Source organism: Candoia aspera, chromosome 6 (assembly GCF_035149785.1).
Source record: "Candoia aspera isolate rCanAsp1 chromosome 6, rCanAsp1.hap2, whole genome shotgun sequence".
Lineage (NCBI taxonomy): Eukaryota > Metazoa > Chordata > Lepidosauria > Squamata > Boidae > Candoia > Candoia aspera.
The window spans coordinates 39,053,324-39,075,129 of record NC_086158.1 but is presented as its reverse complement, the minus strand read 5'-3'; the positions used below and the strand labels follow the sequence as shown (position 1 = coordinate 39,075,129).

Genomic DNA, 21,806 nt, shown 5'->3' with positions numbered 1-21,806 from the left:
ATTTCTTTATATATTTCTTTTCTTTATCTTCATCATATTCTTTCTTTCTTTCTTTCTTTTTTCCTGCATTTTTAATTCTTTCTTACTATTCTTTTTTCTTTCTTTAAGTTTAGTTTGTATTAGTTTTTACTAATGTAATCAAAAGCCTTAATAAAAATAATATGCAAAAAAAATAAAGTATAGTTAATGTACTAAATTTTAAATATTTTCCCATTCTAGTTCATTAAATATATATACATTTGTAGCAACTTCACAAAGTTGCTAGAGGCCCCAGCCAAGGCTTTCATGCCCCATGTGTGCTCTCAGATTGTGCCCCTCTGACTGGGAAAGTTAAGGAAAACCATGGCTTTGCCCTGATAAGCAGCTGCACCTGCATAATTCTTCTGGGAATGTTAAGAGAGTCATTTCCCTCAAGGCATGTCCATCAGGTCTAGAAAGCCTGTCATTCTTCAAAGCTCACAACTTTTAATAAAACCAAGAGGAAGCTACTCTCCTAATCATAACATTTAGGGCTGCTTCCAACTTAGGTGCCAAAATTGTTGTTATTATATCTTCAAACTGAATTTCAATGCAGCTTTTCTCCTAAGGTTCATTTCTGGCAATGAAAGCAAACACTTCTGTGAAACAACAGAGAGCAAGCCAATGGCACCTGCCAGTGACCCACAGATTGAAGAAGTGCAGGAATCTGCAGGTGGTGCTTTTGGATTTGCAGAAAGCAACCCAGCTTGCAGTATGAGAAAAACATACCATATCAAAGATGTTAAGGATACTGGGCCAGCACAGGAAAGTAACCAGGGGGCTTGCAAATGGCTCCAGAATGAGCAGAAGCAGAGACACAGTCCAGGGGGCAGTTGTGGGAAAACCAAGAGGTTCAGAATAGCCCTGCCCTAGTGCTCTCCCAGGTTAATTCCCCTCAGGTTAGGTAGAGTTGCTTGAGTCTGGCAAGATTTTGTTGGTACAGCGTTAGGAAATAAAGAACTGAAGTTTGGCTGGACTGATTCTTGGTCATTCTTGGGCTGGGCCTGACACTGATGGACAAAAAGAACAAAACAAAGGAAAAAACGTTGTGCACATGAAATGCATATCTACAGACTTCTTTCTATTTCACTCTTAGTTAACTTTTGCTATTGTTGTCATTTATACGAATATACTGAGTAACTATAGGATGATGACTGATACAAAAAGAAGCATGGAGAATAACCCTGGGTTATCAAATATAGCAGTCTTCCCCAATATGATGTATTCCAGTTGTGTGGGAATTCAATTCCCAGAATTCCCAACAATCCAGAATACCTGGGGGCACAAGTTTGGAGCAACTTATACGCAAAGTCAGCTGGAACAGCTGGATAATTTAGTGGGAAAGTAGCCTTTCTTTTCATCATACGATGCTTGCTAGAGCTTTCAGTCCTTCCGGAGAACAAAAGTTACTTCCCATTAGCAATGCTTCATTAATAAAGTGGCAAATTCCAGGTAGTCCATGGTTTATATCAACTTAAGGCTAGCTCATAATTAAAAAAATACTGATTCTGCTTATATAACCAACAAAACAAGTAGGTGGACTTCTTCAAATAAGCCTCTCTGAGAAGAAAAGCAAATCTCTTTCATATCTCTGAGCAGCACGAGCTGATTTCAGTGGAGCAAGTTCCTTTCCTGCACTCCATAAACCAAATCATGTGCAAACTCAAAAGACACAGGATGACGTGTGTGCCTCTGTTTTATTTTATTCCCATAAAAACAATCTTGGTTATTAGTCAAAAGTAAGATCTTCTAATATGCATTTAGCACAAAGTACCATTGCGTCGCTGGTGATGCAAAAACTCAGATCTGTCACCTGAGAAGAAAAACAGATTGAAATATTTGTGGTGAAAATTGAGTCTGGGGATATTTGTAGAGCTATTTCTCATTACAACAGAGTAATAAGGGAAAGTCTGAAGTTAATGCAAGAATATGACGTTTTATGGGGGTTGGTGATGGATGGACTTATTTCTCCTGCATGCAGCTGTAATGGTTGCCCAGCCCAAATACTCAGACTCACAAGAGGTGGCTAAATTAAATCTGATTTATTAGGGAATTTAGGACAAATACAGAGAAAGCTGAGAATGACAGAAAGTGCGCCAAATACAAACTTAAAACCCTCGTTGCAACCGTAACCCCGCCTCCCTACCAGCAGAGCCGCCCGTCCCAGGTGCTGGCAACCGTCAGATCTCCTAGCCTGAGAAAGTAACCTTGAACACAGGAGATAACCCAAATACATTCCAAGTTCACAGCCAAGAGATAAACCACTCCCAACAGGAACCATCCTCCCGGCAAAGATGAAACACGCATCCAGCTAATGACATGCGAAACGTTATGATGTATCAAACACATTGAAACGGCGAACATGACAGCAGCAAATTCTCCTTTTTTCTTTTTTTCCTGACCTGAATGAAGCTTTTATCAGAAGCAGCTAGGAATTGATATATGTAGATGTAGATGTAGATTATGTTTATTTATTCATTTCAGGTAGTCCACCTAGTGCCTTCTTGTTTTTAGAATTTGTACCCCTCACCCCAGAAAAGGCCTTGGTCTGGCAATGCATTTTATTGTACCAAAAAATGATGTAGATTTAGGATTAGTCATACCATACCTATTCAGAGGATTTGCTTTGTAGATTTGAAATACAGGAATGAACTAGATGGAGAATCTAGCTCAAAAAACAGGACATTTTGTTCAATATACTTGTATAAGCTATAAGACACAACGAGAGACATCGTTATCATTGCTGCAATTTTGCCTCCCCACCATAAGTATTTTCCTGACTATAATCCTACATATATTGCCCTAGGCATAAATATTTATCTTGATGAACTTCTAAGTGCAGGATTTAACTATAATTTATTTATTTATTTAGTAAATAAACAAACCTTATGACACAGAGCATGAGCATGAGAATTTACCTCTCAGGAATCATCCACAACGCCTCTTTGACCCAGCTCTGAGACAGCCCACTTGCTGCTTGTTGAGGACATGTCCTTACATCAGAGCTTCACCTTGTTCCCAGCCCACGGCTGAGGCAGGCTGAAGCCACATCAAAGTGATATGGCAGGAAGGTGGTGTTTTCTACTGGAAAATAGAAAAAAACCTACTGTGTGAACATTTTATGGCACCTACAGGAGGGGTTTCAGAGGGTCTAACTGGCCCACTGCAGGTCACTCCCTCTGTTTCGGCCACAGGGCTTTCTGCCTCTGTGGCCACATCTGCTTTGGCTGTCAGAGAGAATAGATCCTCATGTAGTAACCAAAGGTTCTGTTTGTTTCTTCTTGCTGAGGACTATCAACCTTGAAGTCAGTATTCCCATTTGTACACAAGAAAAATTAAGGGAATGATTGCCCTAAGTTGCAGATGCACACTGACTGCTCCCCAGCAGTGGCTGCACTAGTGGTGGCTCCCACAGTTTGGCTGTACACAAAGAGACTGGAGCTCATCTGGGGGTCTTGAGCTGTTGCCCTCCCTCCTTCTGTGGGCCAGCTGTAAATGAACTGCCCATCTATCTATCCCCTATTCATTTCTGGGAAATGCTGCACAGGCTGGCCAGGTCTCACAGTGCTGCCCTCTTCCACCTCCTCCTCCTCCTCCAGTCTGGCACTTGAGGGGCCAGCATTTCCCCACCACTGAAAGAATTTCCTTATTAGTCACAATTGATTGCCAGAGTTCTTCTTGCACCCTACCCCCAATCTTGTCAGCATCCACAACAGCAGCCATCATCACCCTCATGTTAGGGCAGCAACTTTGCCAGCTTCATTCTGGAAGTGAGGAAAGAGGAAGACCATGCAATTTTTGATTAACTTATATTTATTCTATCTCAGGGATGAGAGAAAAGCATGACCTTGGAGTTTTATTAGTAGCCCTTAGAGATAGTAAAGTATAGTTTACTGAATCCAGGAATCTGATTCTCTGTATTTGAGCTTGGAACATCACCTCCGCAAGTGACATGAGGAAGATGCCAAAAACCTCATCTATTTTTGGTTTCAGATTAATCTCCACCATCACTGATATGAAGGTGCCCATTTTCAAAAAGGTCTACCCAGGCTGGACTTTTGTTGGGCCAAGAGCTACGTCATTCTTTGAATGGCATGTTGGGGGTATAGACGTAACATCTCACCTGATTCACAATATGAATTCAAGGAAAAATACAGAAAAATAAATCCATTTTCTTACATACATGTTATCCCATACTGTACATACACACATACAAGCCTCACATACAGGAAGAAGCACAAAACATTCACGCTCAAATATAGGCCAGAAGTTACAAAATTATTATATTTGTTTCCTGTGTAGGCCTGTATATGTGCATTAACAGTGTTCTTAAACTAAAAAATAAAGAATGAAACTTACCTCTTTAATGTGAAGTTGCCCAAATTTGAAATAATTTTTTAAGTAACTCGTGATCTCCCAGGGAACCTCTAGTGACCTCTCGCAGAACCCGAGGGTTCCACGGAACCCTGGTTGAGAGACCCTGGTCTAACTTATGATGTAGATCTATGAGAATGGGACAAACTGGGTAAGACTGGTATGTGCAGTTATCACATTTCAAAACAGTCAGTTACAATTCTTCTTAACCAAATGGGTAACATAATGCAAGTCCTTTGAGCATTCAGCCTAGGCAATAATCTCTAACCTCCTTCTCAGTCTATCAGAATCACTGACGCCTGTCTCAGCCATATCTCCTTAACCTGCTTGTTTCTGTTGGCACCAAATACAATAATTAAGTGTCAAAGGGGCTTTTGAGATAAACCTTCAAATCAATAGGTTCTTCCTGGGAGACAGACAGAAATTAAAAACTACAGGCTGGCCCTTGTGTTCTCTTCTGCTTGGCACTGTTTTATGTTCATGCTGTTTATCACTTCCCATTCAAGACATATACCAAGGTAGCTGAAAGTAAACAATATACACTAGAAACAGCCGTATTTTAGCTCAGTTTCTGTTGTTCATAGTTCAGTTTCTGCAGCTGGGATACAGGAAGCAGCCTTATATTTAAGTGGAACATTGTTGTACAAGTTGTTGCCAGTACAAGTTGCTCAAGAACCATGCTTTGAAAAGTTTAAACCCAGCAACTGGTCTCATTCACATCCCACACTAAACCATGATTTGTTAAACTACACTTAACTGGATTCACACAACATACTAAATTATCAACTATGATTTCACAATGGCTAGATTCACACCACACACTAAGCCAGCAACAAGGAAATGGCATTACAGCAATGTGTAACTTCTGCTCCACCAGCAGCACCATCATCATCAACATGATATCCATAGAAATGAAAAGTGATCTGGCAACATTATTGACATATGCTGTTCTTCATCTATGACAATTCCACTGCCACTCCCACCTCATGGTACTGTTCACCAACAACAGCTCACATTTCCACACAAACAGTACATATCTATATGCAGCCTCCATATGAGAAAAAGTTTAGTTGCTTAGGTGATCTTCCATTCCACAAGCATTAACTAGTTCCCCAGTCAGCCATTGACCGTCCTTCAATGTCTTCTTCTGTTTGAGTGGTTGAGGAAGAAAGTGTAATGAGTACAATCAAATAACTTTAGAATTGCTATTCTGACCACAAATCTGTTTGTCCTGCCACAAGTTCCTGGCTCTCGTCTGAAAAAGAGGAATCAGCCACATGTATTTAGCCAACACAGGCAGCAAATGAGTAGCCTGCTATTCTTCAGCAAAGGGGCTCCACCTCCCCCTGATTTTGAGAGTGCATTGTGGAAACTTATTGAGACTTGGAGGTCATGGCTGATAGTAATTCCCTTTATGCACAGTGCGTACTAATTCTGTAATCCATCTACATGTAGGCGATTCAAATTCCTATCCAGCAAGTGGCAGCACCTAATTGGCTTTGGCTGATCTCAGAAGATAAGTAGGGTTGGCCCTGACTACTAGTGGGTAGGGAACCTGGGAATTCAAAGGCTGTTAGCCAGACAGGACACTTGAAAAAACCGTGTCCAAGAAGGTAATAGAAAATCAGTTCTCCAAGGCTGCAAAGAGACCTACTGGTATGCAGTCCCTGGGAATCAGTAGGTTTGTGCCTTCTGCAAAAAAATGTTATCAAAAACAAAGGCCCAATCAAGGTAATATTTTTCCTTCCCCATAAAGGAAATGGAAGCTCGCATATAGAAGCCAAACGGGAAAGGTCTGGATTCTCCTTTTGTTTCTGTTCTTCATCTGTGTGATACTCCATATTGTTGAGAAATTCCAGTGCACCAGGTATGTTTAATTTTGCAGAAGATGAGAGTCTCACCCACTCTGTGCATACACACACACACACACACACACACTACACAAAGGTCTGTACAAATGCTGATGGTTGGTTGTTTAATTCGGTTTGATCTGTGTCATATCAATGGCCTTTTTAAGGTTAAAAAAAAGATGTAAGGTAGAGTAGTTCATAAACACTGTGAATCCAAAGAAGAGATTATATTAAGATTTAGCTCTCTCATTAAGTTTTAATTCAAGCTTGTTAAACAATCCTTTTTGTAGTTCTATGGTGCAACCTGTTACAGTGTCTTTTTTTTTTCTTGATTCTTCAGGAACCCAATAAGGAATCTCTAAGGGATCACTTGGTTTTACTACCATTACCAAACCCGTTCCTGATTGGAAATGCTTTTGTTTACAGAAAGAGAGAGAAAAAAACATAATTTGGTGGAATGTGGGGAAGGCATAGTACAGGACTGTGAAATGGTCCCTCTAGCAGCTACAACTCTATGGTTTCCCATGCTTCAACCAAAGTGAGGTATTCCAAAGGAATTCTTCCCACAGGCCTATTTGGGATTGGGAAGTGTGTGGGCAACCAGGATTACAGATTTTACAGGGGGATGAACCACCACCACAACAAAAGTATATGAAACATTCATATGCTCACATTCTTGTGTTAGCATTTGAACAATGTCATCATGATGCATATGTCATCTTTTTGACATTATGGCTTCCTGCAGGTAGCTAGTTTAAGGTAGGAGCAGATGGCCTTGGTAACCACATCTAAAGGATTTGTGTTGTGCTTTCCATAGCAATTGCCGGTGTGATCTGAAACAGAAGTGGCTTGCTTCCATAGAAAGCAAACCATACAAGAAGTCTTTCCTGGTTCAGACAGACCCAGTTCTTGCTGAGCTTCAATCAGAACACACACAGAAAAGCATTCCACCAATCAGGCTGAAACAGCAGGGCTCAGGCTTAACGCAGCACAGAAAGATGACACACAAATCATGGAACTCAGCAGGGCATTTAAGAAAGCTGAACCGTTGGATGCTAGCTCGGGCAACACGGAAAAGTTCTGGCAAAAACCAACCGTAATGGGTGCTGAGAGAGTGTGGACCATCCCTGCAACCAAAGGACTGAGAGACCAGAACCATGTCACCAAAAAGATTTTTGGAAGAGATCATGTAGCAGTGACCCTTGTTGGCATTACGAAGTCAATTGCTGAGACAAAGACTAGAACCTCCCTGATCAAGGGAATAGCATTTGGAACAGGAATCATAGCAGATGATCATCCCCTAAGCATTCAAGACCAATGGAGAAACCACTCTCAATGTGCTGCAAGAGTGACCAAATTACAGGTTCCTGGTGTTCTAAAAAGGAAAAGCCTAGCTGAGAGGGCAGCAGTGAAGCCAGGAAGCAAGTCACCTCCAGCAATTGAAATGAGTTTTCCAAAGGGTGGAAGAACATCCAGAGGAAGCTTCTCCAGCCCCTCTCATACTCATAGAACATGCAAGGCCATAGTGTTTTCCTTAAAATGCACAAGAGTGCCAGCAGCACTGTCATGAACATCTTGTTCTGTTTTGGGGAGATGCACAATCTCACCTTTGCCTTGCCAATCAGTGGTGCCAGTCAGTTGTACTACCCCCGTTATTTCACAGCAATATCTGTGGAAGGATTTTCTACAGGCCAAGATTCCCAATTTAACATTATGTGTCATCACATGAGATTCTTTCAGCCAGAGGTAAGAGCCAGAACTTTTTCACTTATTTTTGGAGGAAGCAAGTCTCATTCACACATAGAAAAGTTACAGATTTTGTTAGATATCGATTTCCACCTTCTAGATTATAACAACACATAATTTACATTTAGGTATTGGTAGGAGGGGAAAAAACACAAAAGCAAAAGTTGGACTGTCACATAAATCAGCAACTGAGTTCCCCACATATAACCTACAAACTTAGGAGATAAGAGTAAATCTTCCCACATACACATAAAAGCCTGATACATTATTTGCATTTTGGGCATTATCACTTAATTTTTTACAGCTCAGTACTTTGCAAAATTTATCATTATTTGTAGCTGATACAACATTATTATTGATCTCTTTAGAATCAACAAACAAGTAAAGAATCCTTGGAATGAGGGACAGAAGTCAACAGATCTATTTTAAAATAAATGGTGCATTGAAGGAATCCCAGTTAAGGGCCATTACTCACTTCTAGGCATCTTTTCCCACTGTATTATTTGCTCCCAAGTGTTAATACTTGACCATTTCTTAAGAAAAAGGTATTTCATACACCCCCAGATGGGGGCCTTGGAGAGTATATCACAGTTGCATATGCTTATTATATGTATCTTAAAAATAATAGCTACCTTATTGTGAGGCAGCCCATGTCTCTGTTAATGAAGCTCTGAGAAATAATGAGAAAGAGCTAAAAGCTCCAGCATAATTTCTTCAGAGAGGAAAATGCAGTAAGCACACAAAAGGGAGAAGATTTCTCTCTGCTTGTATTCAAGAATCGTTATGTGCATAAGGATTTTATATTTCCTCATAGCCTTTTGAGGGAAAAATCATCATTAAAGTAAAAATTGGATCTCGCTTGTACGAAGCTGGCAGCTTGACTGTTGCAAAGCTATCCGATGATGATGATGATGATGATGATGATGATGATGATGATGATGATGATAGAAAATGAAGACTGCTAACGCAAACTCTGGCAAATAGTCTGGTTGAAAATGATGGGAGTTGTAGCCCAACACATCTGGAGCTCACAAGATTGGGAAAGGCTGTGTTAATGACATGAATCAGTGTTTCTCAACCTTGGGAACTTTAAGATGTGGGGACTTCACCTCCAAGAATTCTCCAGCCAGTATGGCTGGCTGGAGAATTCTTGGAATTGAAGTCCACACATCTTAAAGTTCCCAAGGTTGAGAAATGCTGACATAAATAAATGTTACTGTAACTTCTCCTTCCCTGTCTCATATGGCAGAATCTGACACAAGGATAACTCTTTTACACATTTTCAATAGGGCTACAAAACTGTTTTTAATTGTGAAAACTGGTCTCTCCAACCTGGTACTTTGGACGGATGTCTGGGAATGGTGAGAGTGGATAGCCAACACATCTGGAGGGCATTGGTTTAGACAAGGCTGTGATAACTTTTTTCAGAAAAAAAGTGAAAAACACAGAGACAAAATGCAAAGAATTACTTTCCAGTCACCCAGTGATTTCCATGGCATAGTATATGATTATACAAAGGATTGCAGCAAATCATATGAAAAAAAGCATACCTTGTTTTTTAAGGCAGTGGAGAAATCTTAGATATGTAAACTTAGCAACTTTATATAAACTGACCTCTGAATTCAAGAATAGATGCCTAAATGCTGAGGTCAGCACCTGAAGGCTATAGAACAGATATCTTTTACTTGCTTCATCTTGATAGATCAATTTTCTGCAAACTGATGCTCTGCAGGTGCTCTAGAACAGTGCTTCTCAACCTCCATAACTTTAAGCTGTTCAGACTTCAACTCCTAGAATTCCCCCAGCCAGCATGGGCTAGGGGAATTCTGGGAGTTGAAGTCCCCATGGCTTAAAGTTACAAAGTTTGAAAAACACTGCTCTAGGTACCCACTCCCAAAGTCCCAGCAAGTATGGCTCCTAGACCAGGTGGGATAAAAGCTCCCAAGATTTCCTACTGCATACTGTTGAATTAAACATGGGGTGTGGGAAGGGAGAAATATCACTTGTTTCTTTGTCCTCAAAATGTTCAATGATTAAAGAAGAAACATGTCAACACATCCTAGGCTTGGCATGTAGGTGAAGAATGATAGAACATTAAATGGGTTAATAGTATCCCAACTGTCCTAACAGTCAGGAACCATGCTGAGACAAGGAATAGGTCTCTAGTGTTTTATTACTGCTACATTAGACAGAAAATCCTAACCAACTGAAGAAGCGTGGGAAAAACCCAGACAGATAAACCCCGAAAGTCAAGGTGGGTCTGTTCTGTGTCTCTTTGAATGGCTGCTCAACTCCTCAGTACTACGCATGCGTTTTCCCCCCTTGGATAGGGGCCCCCTCCTGCTCGCCATCAGTACTCATGACACCAACTCTTAAAACAAAGCAAAAATGATAATGCAACAGAGTACCTATAATAAACTGTTGAGGGTATCTCTAACAGGAGATAATGTCCAACACATCTGGACAGCACCAGATAGGGACAACTGCCTTAAAGAAACCGAGGCTGCCTCTTACATTAATTAATTTTCAGAGCCTGAAAAGAAGCATCACGTAACATTTTACTTTATGTAACATTTTATTTTTTCATAGGAAATCCAATGTGCAATTCCACATCACACTTTCATGAACACATTTATTCTAATGTCACTATTTATTTCAAACCGTACCCTATGCCATACCATAAAGGCAGTCATCTGTTCAAAAGCATGTCATAGTTTGAAGAACATCCCAGCTTCCTGGGAATAGCCACTTTCCCAGGAAGATGGCCTGAACGTATAGAATTGAAGTCCTATTAGCCTAATGGGTAGATGCCTCTGTAGCTATTGATGCAAACCCACTATTTTGGGCATCCAGTAGTATACTCTTCCTCAACTTTGTGCTGGTTCATGTGTTGGACTAGAACTCCCAGCATTTCAAGCCATGGCAAAATTTTTGTGCTGGTTGGAAATTATGGGAGTTGAAATCTGACCCATCTAGAAGGTCCCAGTTTAGGGAACACTATAATACCACATGAACTGCCCTTTCTAATCAGTGCACATTGTAAGTGCCTCAGTTGCCATTTACACAGAAAAGTAGGTACTGGAACAGCTTTTTGCCTCCCATCCAGCAGTGTCAATCATTTCACTCTGTTCTACGAGCCAGTCCAGAGCTGCTGATCTTCTCCATTTTTGTCTGCCTCTCTTCAGTGACAGAGATCGGTGTTACTTTCGCTTTAAATATCCTGTATTTTTTCTTTTGACTATAAAGCAGGTTTGTCTGGAAGAAGCGTGGAATATTTCCTTGATATACAAAGAGAGCTAACAGCATTCCTGGGGGGAAAAAACAGCAACAGGAAATTTTCATCGATTTCATTTGTTATGATTTCTTTCAGACAAAAGTATCTTTTTCTGTTCTGAGGCAAGAGTGAGTAGGAATCAAGACCAGTAGATGCCACAGGTTGCAGAACAGGGACAACATGCTGAAAGTTGACCCAGGAAGTCAACCTAACCCTCTGCTACCTCAGCTAGTCTCTGCTCTCAGATGCAATGGAGGATGCTGTCCTAGCATCATTGTTAAAATAAGATTCAGGCGCCAGCTCAGTTTGGTTCTATATTTGGAGTGGGGAGGAGAGTATTTTTCCACAGATAGTAAAGAGTTTTAAGCCAGCCTTGTGAAAAATATAAAACCATTCAGCAGGCTCTAGCCAGGGAATGCTTTTTCTCTCTTCACGCAAACCTATACAATCAACAGCACAGATTCCACTGAAAACCTAATGGATTTATTGGGATGGTAAGCTAATAATAAAACCTGCATGGTGGACAAGGCTTCAAGTATTTCTCAGACTGGAAAAAAAGAGCAAGCCCACCAAAACTCATGAAAGAAAAATAGATTTTTGTACTGCCGTTTACAGTATTTCCCCTTTAAAAACTTCCTTTAGGTGTTGCTTTGGTTGTAAATTTGCAAGTCTTCCATAAACAGCATTTTAGCAATTAAGATAAGCAACATTACTCCAAAGAATTATGTAAACAGGTCAGAATAGTAGTACTATATTTAATCAGCCTTTTGTGCATATCAGTGAAGAAAATGTGATAGGGACCAGGAAGGGACAATACAATGGAGAAATGGCGAGGGAAGGAGAACAGAGCAATCTGTGAGAGAATGTGAGTGCTCCCAATTCTGGTAAAGATCCCTGGAGTAAGTTTTCTTTTAACATTAATAGTTCTGGCTGCCCCGTGACTATGAATTTCCATTAGAGGCTTAACTTTCAAGCTTTAACAAGATAAGCTGCTGCTGAAGGTCAGAGTTAAATTTCTGGAGGGTTACATTTTAATTTAAAGTTATATATTTAACTTGTTTAAAGTAGCACCTTTCATTCAATTCAGGACTGGATCCCAAACTAACTATTAGCACCTTTTAATTTGTCTTAACCATATTCTATTTTGATTCAATTCTACTATTTTCTCCATATTCTGTTATTAAAACATGCAAAATTAATTCTGTAAGGGGAAACTGACTGAGCTACATGTTTTTCCATTTCCTGTTTCCTAGTTAATTACAATTATTCTTTTCTTAGTTAACTTATATAAGATTTCCCAGGTTGGTGAATAACTTATGTTCTCATGGGCAGAATAGTCTTCTCCAGAATGAACCAACATGGCTTTGGTCATTAAGTGAATCCCACACCATCGTTAAGCACAACTCTCACCACTCACCTTACCTGCTACCCCCTCCCCGGGACCCCAGCAAAGTATTTAGGAAATGGGCCGCCTACCACCACATCCTTCTCTGTCACCAACCCCGCCAACCTTGTTGAGCCGGTGCAGCGAGTTAAGCTTTGATTGGCTGGAGGAGGAAGAGGGGGAGCTGCAGAATGGTAGAACCTAGCTTAGACATGTCTGCTGAGCACTGGCAAAGGCATGTCTGGAGCTGAAATGGATAGGGAATTGGAGAGAGGGAAGGGACAGGGGTGAGACCTAATCCTGGCTGTCCAGAGCCTGGATCCAGGAGGCATTCTCTGCAAATCCCCCAGCCAGTAACACTGTGCAGGGTTGGGGATGCAGCCACAGCAGAAGCAGCAGCAGTGGTGCAGTGGAAGATGAAGATGCACAGTGAGCCTGCTGCTCTCCTACCCTGGCAATCTAGAAAGCCCTGGCCCAGCTTTCAGGAAGCCAGTGCAGGGCATAGGTTGGAAGGAGCCAGTTGAGGCTGGCAGTAGTCCAGGCTGTTGCAACTTGTTCTGTTCATACTTTGCCTCTGAGCTGCTTTGATGTAGGAAAGCAGGAAGAAAGAGGAAAGCCACAGCTCTGCCCCTGCGAGGAAGGAGACAAAATGCAGCATGCACGGCCCCAGGTGGTGGTAAATAGACACAGTTAAGGAAGCCCACTTCCTCATTGACTTTGCCTGTTAGAAGCTGGCAGTGAAGGTTGCGAATGGTGATCACATGACCGCAGGACTCTGTGACAGCCAGAACTTTGAGAACTGGTTATAAGTTTGAACAGTTGCTGAACAAGTGGTCATTAAGTGAGCACCACCTGTATTTGGCTTGACCCTTACAGTTCCTTCAAATGAACCTTAATGTACAGTTACAAGGATTGTTGCAACTCCTGCAGTGTTTGGGAAGCGTCTCACCTGAGATGGGTGCCAGCCAATACACTTGCATATACTCCAGTAAGCTGTTTCCTGAGCAGGAAAAGGTCATAGCAGAGGCCAAGGCAGGGTTAAAAAAGGCACCTGTGACAGGTGCAGCTGCAGCAAAGGAAAAGCAAACAGTTGAATCCATCTTTTCTTCTCCATCTGGTATACACAGGAACATGTGCCACAGTTAATCAGATTCAATATGTTCAAATTAGAACAAAAAGCAAACACTGGAGGAATTCCACCCAAAGTACTGAATTTTCAATTCTTTCAGGTAGCTTTTGGTGATGAACAGCATCTGGGAGCAAACTATCAATCTAGAGCTGTGTTTCTCAACCTCAACAGCTTTAAGATGTGTGAAACTCAACTTCCAGAATTCCCCAGCCAGCATTCTGAGAGTTGAAGTCCACACATCTTAAAGTTGCTGCGGGTGAGAGACTTAACAGCTGCTCTCATCTGGGATTCCTGCTTTATTTCAGGGTCTGAACCACCACCTGGCAAGAGTTCAGCAATACAATGGATACTCACACAAACCCCCTCAAAGAGCAGCCATATATAGAATAATAATTAAGATCAGCACAAATGCTATCTTATTTTGCATAGCTACCAGGAAGGTAATTAGAAGGGAATACTTCTGATTGCATACATTCTAACTGAAATAAAAATTCAATAAAAACATTTTCAGGTAGCTGAAAAGCAACCTTTAAACCTATATTTAGAAAAGCAGCCAACCTTGGAAACAAATGTTATCATTGACATTGGTAATGTGAAATAGAATACTCATCTAAGAAATATCCTGCCTCTCTTATTTTCTTCATTCAGTGATGTCCTATACTGTATGTTGATCTGTCCAAAGAATTAAGGTTCATTTCTGCCTTGCTCATAGTCATACAAATGCCATACTGCACATTATGCAAAATATAATAGCAACAATTATTTTCCAGATGCAATAAAAAATTATAGAACAGCAGTCATGAGCCACTTGGCTTACGACACACAGATTGGCAACTATCACAACTTGCCATCTTACCAAACTGTTAAGTCTAAATGTTTAAGAGCCTTGTTGCAAGTTCTCCAGTGTGTTTCCAACATTTCATTGATGCTGGAATCTGGCTTAATTTCTACAGAAGTTTGCATGCAGTTTTGCCACCTGAAACATTGGCTTGTTAATCTTCTTTGAGAGCTCCCTGACCTCCTTCACTTTACAAGTTTGTGACCCCATGACTGTCAGGCAATGGATGTAAAACTTTGCATCTTACCTGCTCATATTTGACTTTGATTAGCTTCAAGAGAGCTTTGAACTGAAACAGGAGGGTTTTTTAAAATATAAATCTACAGAAAGATCTGTGCTTACCCTATCTAGGTTGTGCCTGTTTGAAAGACCTTTTTCAGCTGCTAATTACCATGCCAATATTTTATGCCTGATTCCTGGGACTGTTGCTAGATTTAATGGTTTGCCATCTTTGCCACTTCAAGCGGGATTCAACAGCACTCTTCCCCCATCTGTTTTACCACACTAAAATGTGGGCAGATTTGTAGATTAGAAAGCAATCAGCACACCAGCAAGATAAAAGATGAAAGGGTTTATTTAGCAAAGCATAAGCAAAATAATTTTACTTGCAAAGTACAACACCTAGTGGTTAAGGCAATGGGATAGAAACCAGGAGACTGAGTTCTAGTCCCCCCTTAGGCATGAAAGCCGGCTGGGTGACCTTGGACCAGTCACTCTCTCTCAGCCCAGCTCACCTCACAGGGTTGCTGTTGTGGGGAAAATAGGAGGAGGGAGTATTTGGTATGTTCACCGCCTTGAGTTATTTATAAAAATAATAAAAGTGGGATAGAAAATAAATAAATAAAATATTTATGGGAAATAGCCATAGTGACAAAACAAACACAAGACAAAATCTCCCTCCCTTCATAAAAGGCAGCTACAGATATTTTCCAGATTATTCCACTAGCATATAGCACCTTTCCTAGGTAGATCTAGACTGAGGTTCATCTCTTAAGGTGATTTAGAGAATACATACTTTTCCCTCTTAATTCACCACTTGTGTTGGGAAATATCTTCCCAAATCCTGGCATATGTGCCAAAAAGATTCCAGCATCCATGGACAGAGATTGGAAACATGCCTGCTCATGCCAATCTAGGTCCCTAAACCAGTTGGCTAACCTTGTAATCAAGGATTTAAGATCATGCTGTTGTTTAAGGGTCTGAGATAAACACTTCCACCATGCTATTCTGCAATCATGTCCAAAAAAACCCAAAGGCATAAGAAATAAAACTACTGATTTAGGCTTATCACTTAGAAAGTAAAAATATGCACATAAGAAAAGGGGTACACTCCACCAGCTCCTAGCTTTTCTTTTGCAATTCCACTACATAGCCTGATGGGGAAAGTAGAATGAGTCTCTCATGTGCTTCTTCACTATTTTTTTCTGTATGAGTTGGAGTAAGGTTTTAACATCGCCTCCATTCATCATCTGTCATGGATGTTCTGAAGAGGAAATTATTTTTTTAATCTGAGCTGAAAGATCAATGGCAATTTCCAGAAGAGTTACATGTTGTTCAATTACCACTGCTGTACATCATTTATGATTATAGATCCTATTGATTAATGTATTTTCTATTATCCTAACACTGCAGGTTGTACATAATATGGTGTTTAACCATACATAAAGATATCATACTCTAGTGTTCTAGCATATGAAGTCACAGCCCAGTTTTTGAAAATAGATGTTTACCCACACATTGCTGATTCATCCCATACCTTGCAATTGCTGATCACTACTATTGATTCTATTCAAGTTGTAATAAAGGCAAGGCAGGTTTAGCACCATAAACATCTAGATCATCCTTGTCAACCTACCTTACAGATGTGCTAGAGCTTCAGTTCCCAGAATTTAATCCAGGAAAGTCAGTAACCATCATCATTGGAGGATATCAGTTTGGGGAAAGGTGGATCTAGGTACTCCAGTGAAAACAACTCAGCAAGGCAGCCTAAACTGTCATGACAAGGTATCACTGGGAATCAGTGGAAAAGGATCCAAGAAAGGGTTGAAGGGTATAACAGAGGGATGAAAGGCCTGAACTCAAAATTCAGCCACAGAAATTCAATACAGAATGGAATCAATGCAGAATATTCAGTCCTAGTTACCAAAGAATTTAACCTTCTAAGGTAGAAATGGACAACAGCAATGCAAACAAAAATTTAGTTCACATGACAAAATATCTATACTAAACCAGAAAGCAGAATCACTGCGGCAATTAGTGTCTTTAGCGGCCAGAGGAAGATTCAACTGTTTGCTGCTCTTTGGTAACAAACAATATCAAATACAATGAGAATCAATAAAGTGAGCAAAGAAGCAATCATTTAATGCTTTATTCCCATCTGATGACTCTTGCTGTTGTTTAGCTGAACTTGACCACTACACTATGTTGGATTCTGTGTTTTGTTTTGCCATAAGGGCAGAGGACCAAAGGCAGCAGTACTGTATCTAATAAGTCTTTAGGAACCCTCATGAAGATACTCTGGGAGAACATCCTTTTTATTTTCACTAAGTTGATCATTGTGGTATAAAAAAAATCCCTCCAAGATTCATCTCTAGTGAATGTTCCAAGACTTGTTTCCATTTCTCATCACTTCTGAAATGGGAAAGACCAATTATAATAATCTTCATGCTGATGTAAATAAAATGTGAAAAAGCAGTGAAACATATTTTGGGGGGAGATGGGTGGTGATAGAAATTTGAAAAATAAATAAATAAATATCTAATTGCATGCCATAGTTATGCAGAAGTACTGCATGTATTAAACAGCTGTTGTAATTTCTTAATATATATCATGGCAAAAGCTCAGGAGATTGGATAGCAGTCCTTACCTGTATAGGTCAAGGCAGTGATACTGAGTGCCACAATAGGAATTCTGTACATGGGAGAACAGGTTTGAAGCTTGAGAATGATTAACTGGAAAAGAAAGGAACCCACAGCTTCTACAAAAATGCCATGGGAGATAGAGGTATTGAGAGATGAACTGCAGTCCTGGGCCATTAAGTTCTGAATCATGTGGAAGTCTGTAAATTCCATGGACCAATATTTCTTGGTAAAAACACAAGCTGCTTCCATCCCTAGAAACTGGGCCAAAATTTTAACAATAGTGCCTACAAAAGAACAATTCAAAGCTAGAAAATCCTGAAGTGAAGCAACAGGATTGGCAGCAGTTCCATCAAAAGAGGCACCATGAGCTAAAAAGACTACAAATAAGAGGGTGAGGCTCACATCTGGGCCAAAGCCACCACCCCATGGGCCAATCTCCCTCAGCATCCTTAATTCAAGGTAGCAAGCACATATCTGGAATGAACTGGCTAATTCACCAGAGAGACAAAAATACACCTTAGATGGCATAATTCTCTTGAAGAATCTCCTAGCAAATTCACAAAGAGTTACAACTGAGAAGAAAAAAATGATTGAGACATTCAGTCCAGACATTCTGAGAACTACACTAGAAAGGTAGTAAGTTCTAACACAAAAAATCTTCACTGCATGAAAGAGATGGAAGGGGGAGGATAAGCTATTGGCCATTCTTCCCATAAAAGCATATTTAAGCAAACGTGGCACAGTCTGATAGGCACCAAGCTGATAGGGTCACAGAAATGTCTGGGAAAACCAACATATTTGACACCATGAAGAAACTGGCTCAGATAGAAGGTTACTTCCTTATCACTTTCACAACTGCTCTAACCAGAATTTCACCTTTGGTCTTTTCTTTTGCCACAAGCCCCATTTAAGATTTTTTTTTAAAGTAAGAACATTAATAAGCTGCACCTTGGAGATGGTTAAGAATGCAGTGAAACCAGCAGGTGACTCCAAGGGCAAAGCTTTTGAAATTCTTTAAGTCAAAAGCTCTTACTCTCTTTCAACAACTGACTAGAGATAAGAGCTTTTCCTACTGTTGTTGTCAGTAGCCTTCAAGTCAATGTTGATTCATGGCAATCCTCTGGACAGTTATCTTGAAAAGTGCTGAGTCTTCAGTCAGGTGACTAATCTTTGCTAGAGTAGCACCCATGGTTGTTTTTATTGTTCCAATCATCACATTGCAACTCTTTCCTTTTGCATTTTTCTTCAACTTTGTCAAGCATTTTTTTTCTTAAATGATCTTTATTTTTGCATACATCTAAAATAGGAAAGTCATAGTCTTGTTATTTGAGCCCTTTATGTCTAAAAGCTTGGACTTATTTCTTCCAATATCATTTGTTTGTTCGGTGGCCCATTGCATCCACAGTATGCTTCACCAGCACCATAATGCAAAAGCAGTTTTCTTCACTTTTCCTACAGGGCTTTAAAATCATCTCCATTGCTATCAATGGGTGCTAGTTTAAAGCCCCATTGCTATGAAGAGGAATTTCCAGGTTGATCCTTTCCTTCCCACTGCTTTGACCCCTCTACTACAAAATTTATTTCCTCAGCTTGCATCAGGGCTTTAAATTATCCTCCATTAACATCAGTGAAGACTGTCTTACACTTCTTCATACCAACTATATAGTTTGGATTATAGAGATGGCCACGCTCACTACAGTATTTTTGAGAAGAGATGGCCAACCCAAGACCAGAGTCTGCTGATTTGATGTCCTTTCCAATTTGTTGCTATCAGTCAGTGTTTCTTTCAATATGAAGTAGGAAAGTCACAAAAACTATAGTGTAAATGATGGAATAGGTGTAATAACCTCTACCAACCAACCATAAAATTCCAACTTTGCCCACTTTACATAATTTCCACTGCAGCACTCCATTTCTCAAAACAAGTTACGTGCAGCACTCAGCCTCTGAAAATTTGGCCACTCCTGCATCCATGCAGGATTCTGCAGAATTCTTTGAGGATGTGGACCAAACTTCTAGCTTTATTATCGACAGGTCTTGAATGGAATTCTTGTATGATCACCCTTCCCATTGGGTTGGAGAGAATCAAAGGACTGCAAAGTGCAGATGGATAAAATGAAAAAATGGGATGCTTAGAAATACTGCCAAGTTAGAAGTTTGTCTATAATTTCTCTATTTATGCACCGAAAAGTGGGAATGAAAGGTAGCTCTTTTCTTCCTGCAGCACTAAGTTGAAACTGGGAGCAGTCCCAAATGAAACAAACAGCCTATACAAGATGAACAGCAAGTTGCCCTGCAGGAGACTTCCAGATACCAGTTGGGATCATAAATTGTGCTAAACAATTATAAGCTTTGCATGATTTTGGTCTAGCACATTGCATGACCCCAGCCAACTGTGGTTTAGTTGATAAAACATGGCCAAAATAAACTATGAGTGTCCAATGGGGAAACCCATCTTTCCCCAGTACACCTTAGAAATGAATCAAATGCCACACACACAAAGTGCTTCTTTATTGCTACTTCTGCTTCAGCCCCTTATCAGGCTTGTGCGCCTATAGACCAAGCATTAAAGCTACTGAGGAAATGAAATGTTACTCCAACACTAGAGGTCCCCTTGGAATCTTGTTGTTATGCGCAAAAATACAATATGGAGATTTCCTGGGAACATACCACTTCAGAATACTAGGTTGGGAAAATCCTGTAACTCAAATATTCCATAATATTGGAAACAGCCATACCAACAGGCTGACTGGCCTTCTCTTTAGCATGCAGAACATTTATGACAAGCAGGTAGTCATGCTGCACAGAGATTATTAATCATCCAGATGAAGCATTCAGGTGGTAACAGCCAGCATAAAGAGATCACAATCTGAACAACACTGAAGTGTGATTTAAGAGACTTTTAGCACACTGATTTCTAACTGGAAATATGAACTATGCTTCATTAGAATGGCATCTTCTGTGAAGCATTCCAGAAACATCAGAAGTCTCCGAGGAGCACTTTGCCAATTGCTGGAGTTACTGCTTTGATTAAAACTTCTTTGCTTATGGCAAAACAAATCTGAGAGTTCAAACTGAAGAAAAGGGAAAGAGAAATGAACTGCATCTTATGGGAAACCACAAGTAGTAGAAAGTTTAAATAAATTACTCTTCCCAAGCAATAGGAAAGACTATACAACTTTGTGTTAAGAATCACTATTAATCTGTGAAACAGGTAACTGGCACTGTGAGTGCTGAGACAAGTGCAAAAATGCAGAAAACAATTTTTAAAGCACAAGTAATAGTTTTCACAACTTTAAAAAAAAACATACCATTTTAATGAGTATACCTGATTTAACAGAACTAGCATTACCCAATAAAGTTGCTTAGCCGGTCTGTGTTTAATTCTGTAATCTGATGATAAGCAAAACCAACCAAGTGCATCTTCATACAGATCAGAAGCAAAGAACTGCCTACTTGGTGTGGTTCATACTAGCTAGGCTAGACACCTTTTGCCTCCACAGAGACCTTCAATACCAACTGCCACCATGAGGAAGAGCACCAAGACTGATGTAATCTGATAGTGTTACCTGGGCTTCAGGAACCATGACAAATATCTTGTTTTCCTTTTTTTCATGTAACTGTTGATGGCCATGTTCAGATTGAAAAACAAGTTAATAATGCTTGATAAATAATTATATTGCCTTAAGTCACAGCCAATGACCAGTTTGAAAGGCAATGTCAATTTTGCATGAGATAGATTAAAAACTAGGTTTGGCACTGGTAACTGCAGCCAATCAGGATCCATATACAGTATTATTTTCTGTATTTGTGTTATCTATATTTTTAATGTTTTAAATGACTCCTAGTCTAAATGAGTTACTGAGCTTCCCAAAGTGTAGTTATTAGTATAAATTAGTATTTTTAACACCTATACCTTGGATTACATTTTTTTTAAGAATATGGTTTTATTGTAAACCACCCAGAGTCTCGATAAAATAGTTAAGAGCAGAGACATCACACTGACAACAAAGGCCCGCATAGTTAAAGCAATGGTGTTCCCTGTAGTAACATATGGCTGCGAGAGCTGGACCATAAGGAAGGCTGAGTGAAGGAAGATCGATGCTTTTGAACTGTGGTGTTGGGAGGAAAATTCTGAGAGTGCCTTGGACTGCAAGAAGATCCAACCAGTCCATCCTCCAGGAAATAAAGCCAGACTGCTCACTTGAGGGAATGATATTAAAGGCAAAACTGAAATACTTTGGCCACATAATGAGAAAACAGGACACCCTGGAGAAGATGCTGATGCTAGGGAGAGTGGAAGGCAAAAGGAAGAGGGGCCGACCAAGGGCA

The 21,806-nt window shown here is 40.2% G+C and overlaps 1 protein-coding gene across 1 annotated transcript; it reads right to left on the bottom strand.

Moving 5' to 3' along the window:
* Positions 1–10,625: 10,625 nt before the first annotated feature.
* On the bottom strand, positions 10,626–18,528 carry LOC134499900 (aquaporin-12-like). Its single transcript, XM_063306788.1, has 3 exons — positions 17,480–18,528; positions 13,596–13,712; positions 10,626–11,296 (listed from the first exon to the last, which is right to left on the bottom strand). Exons 1-3 carry the CDS (start codon positions 18,186–18,188, stop codon positions 11,109–11,111), a joined length of 1,014 nt encoding a protein of 337 aa, XP_063162858.1. The 5' UTR covers positions 18,189–18,528; the 3' UTR covers positions 10,626–11,108.
* Positions 18,529–21,806: the final 3,278 nt, after the last annotated feature.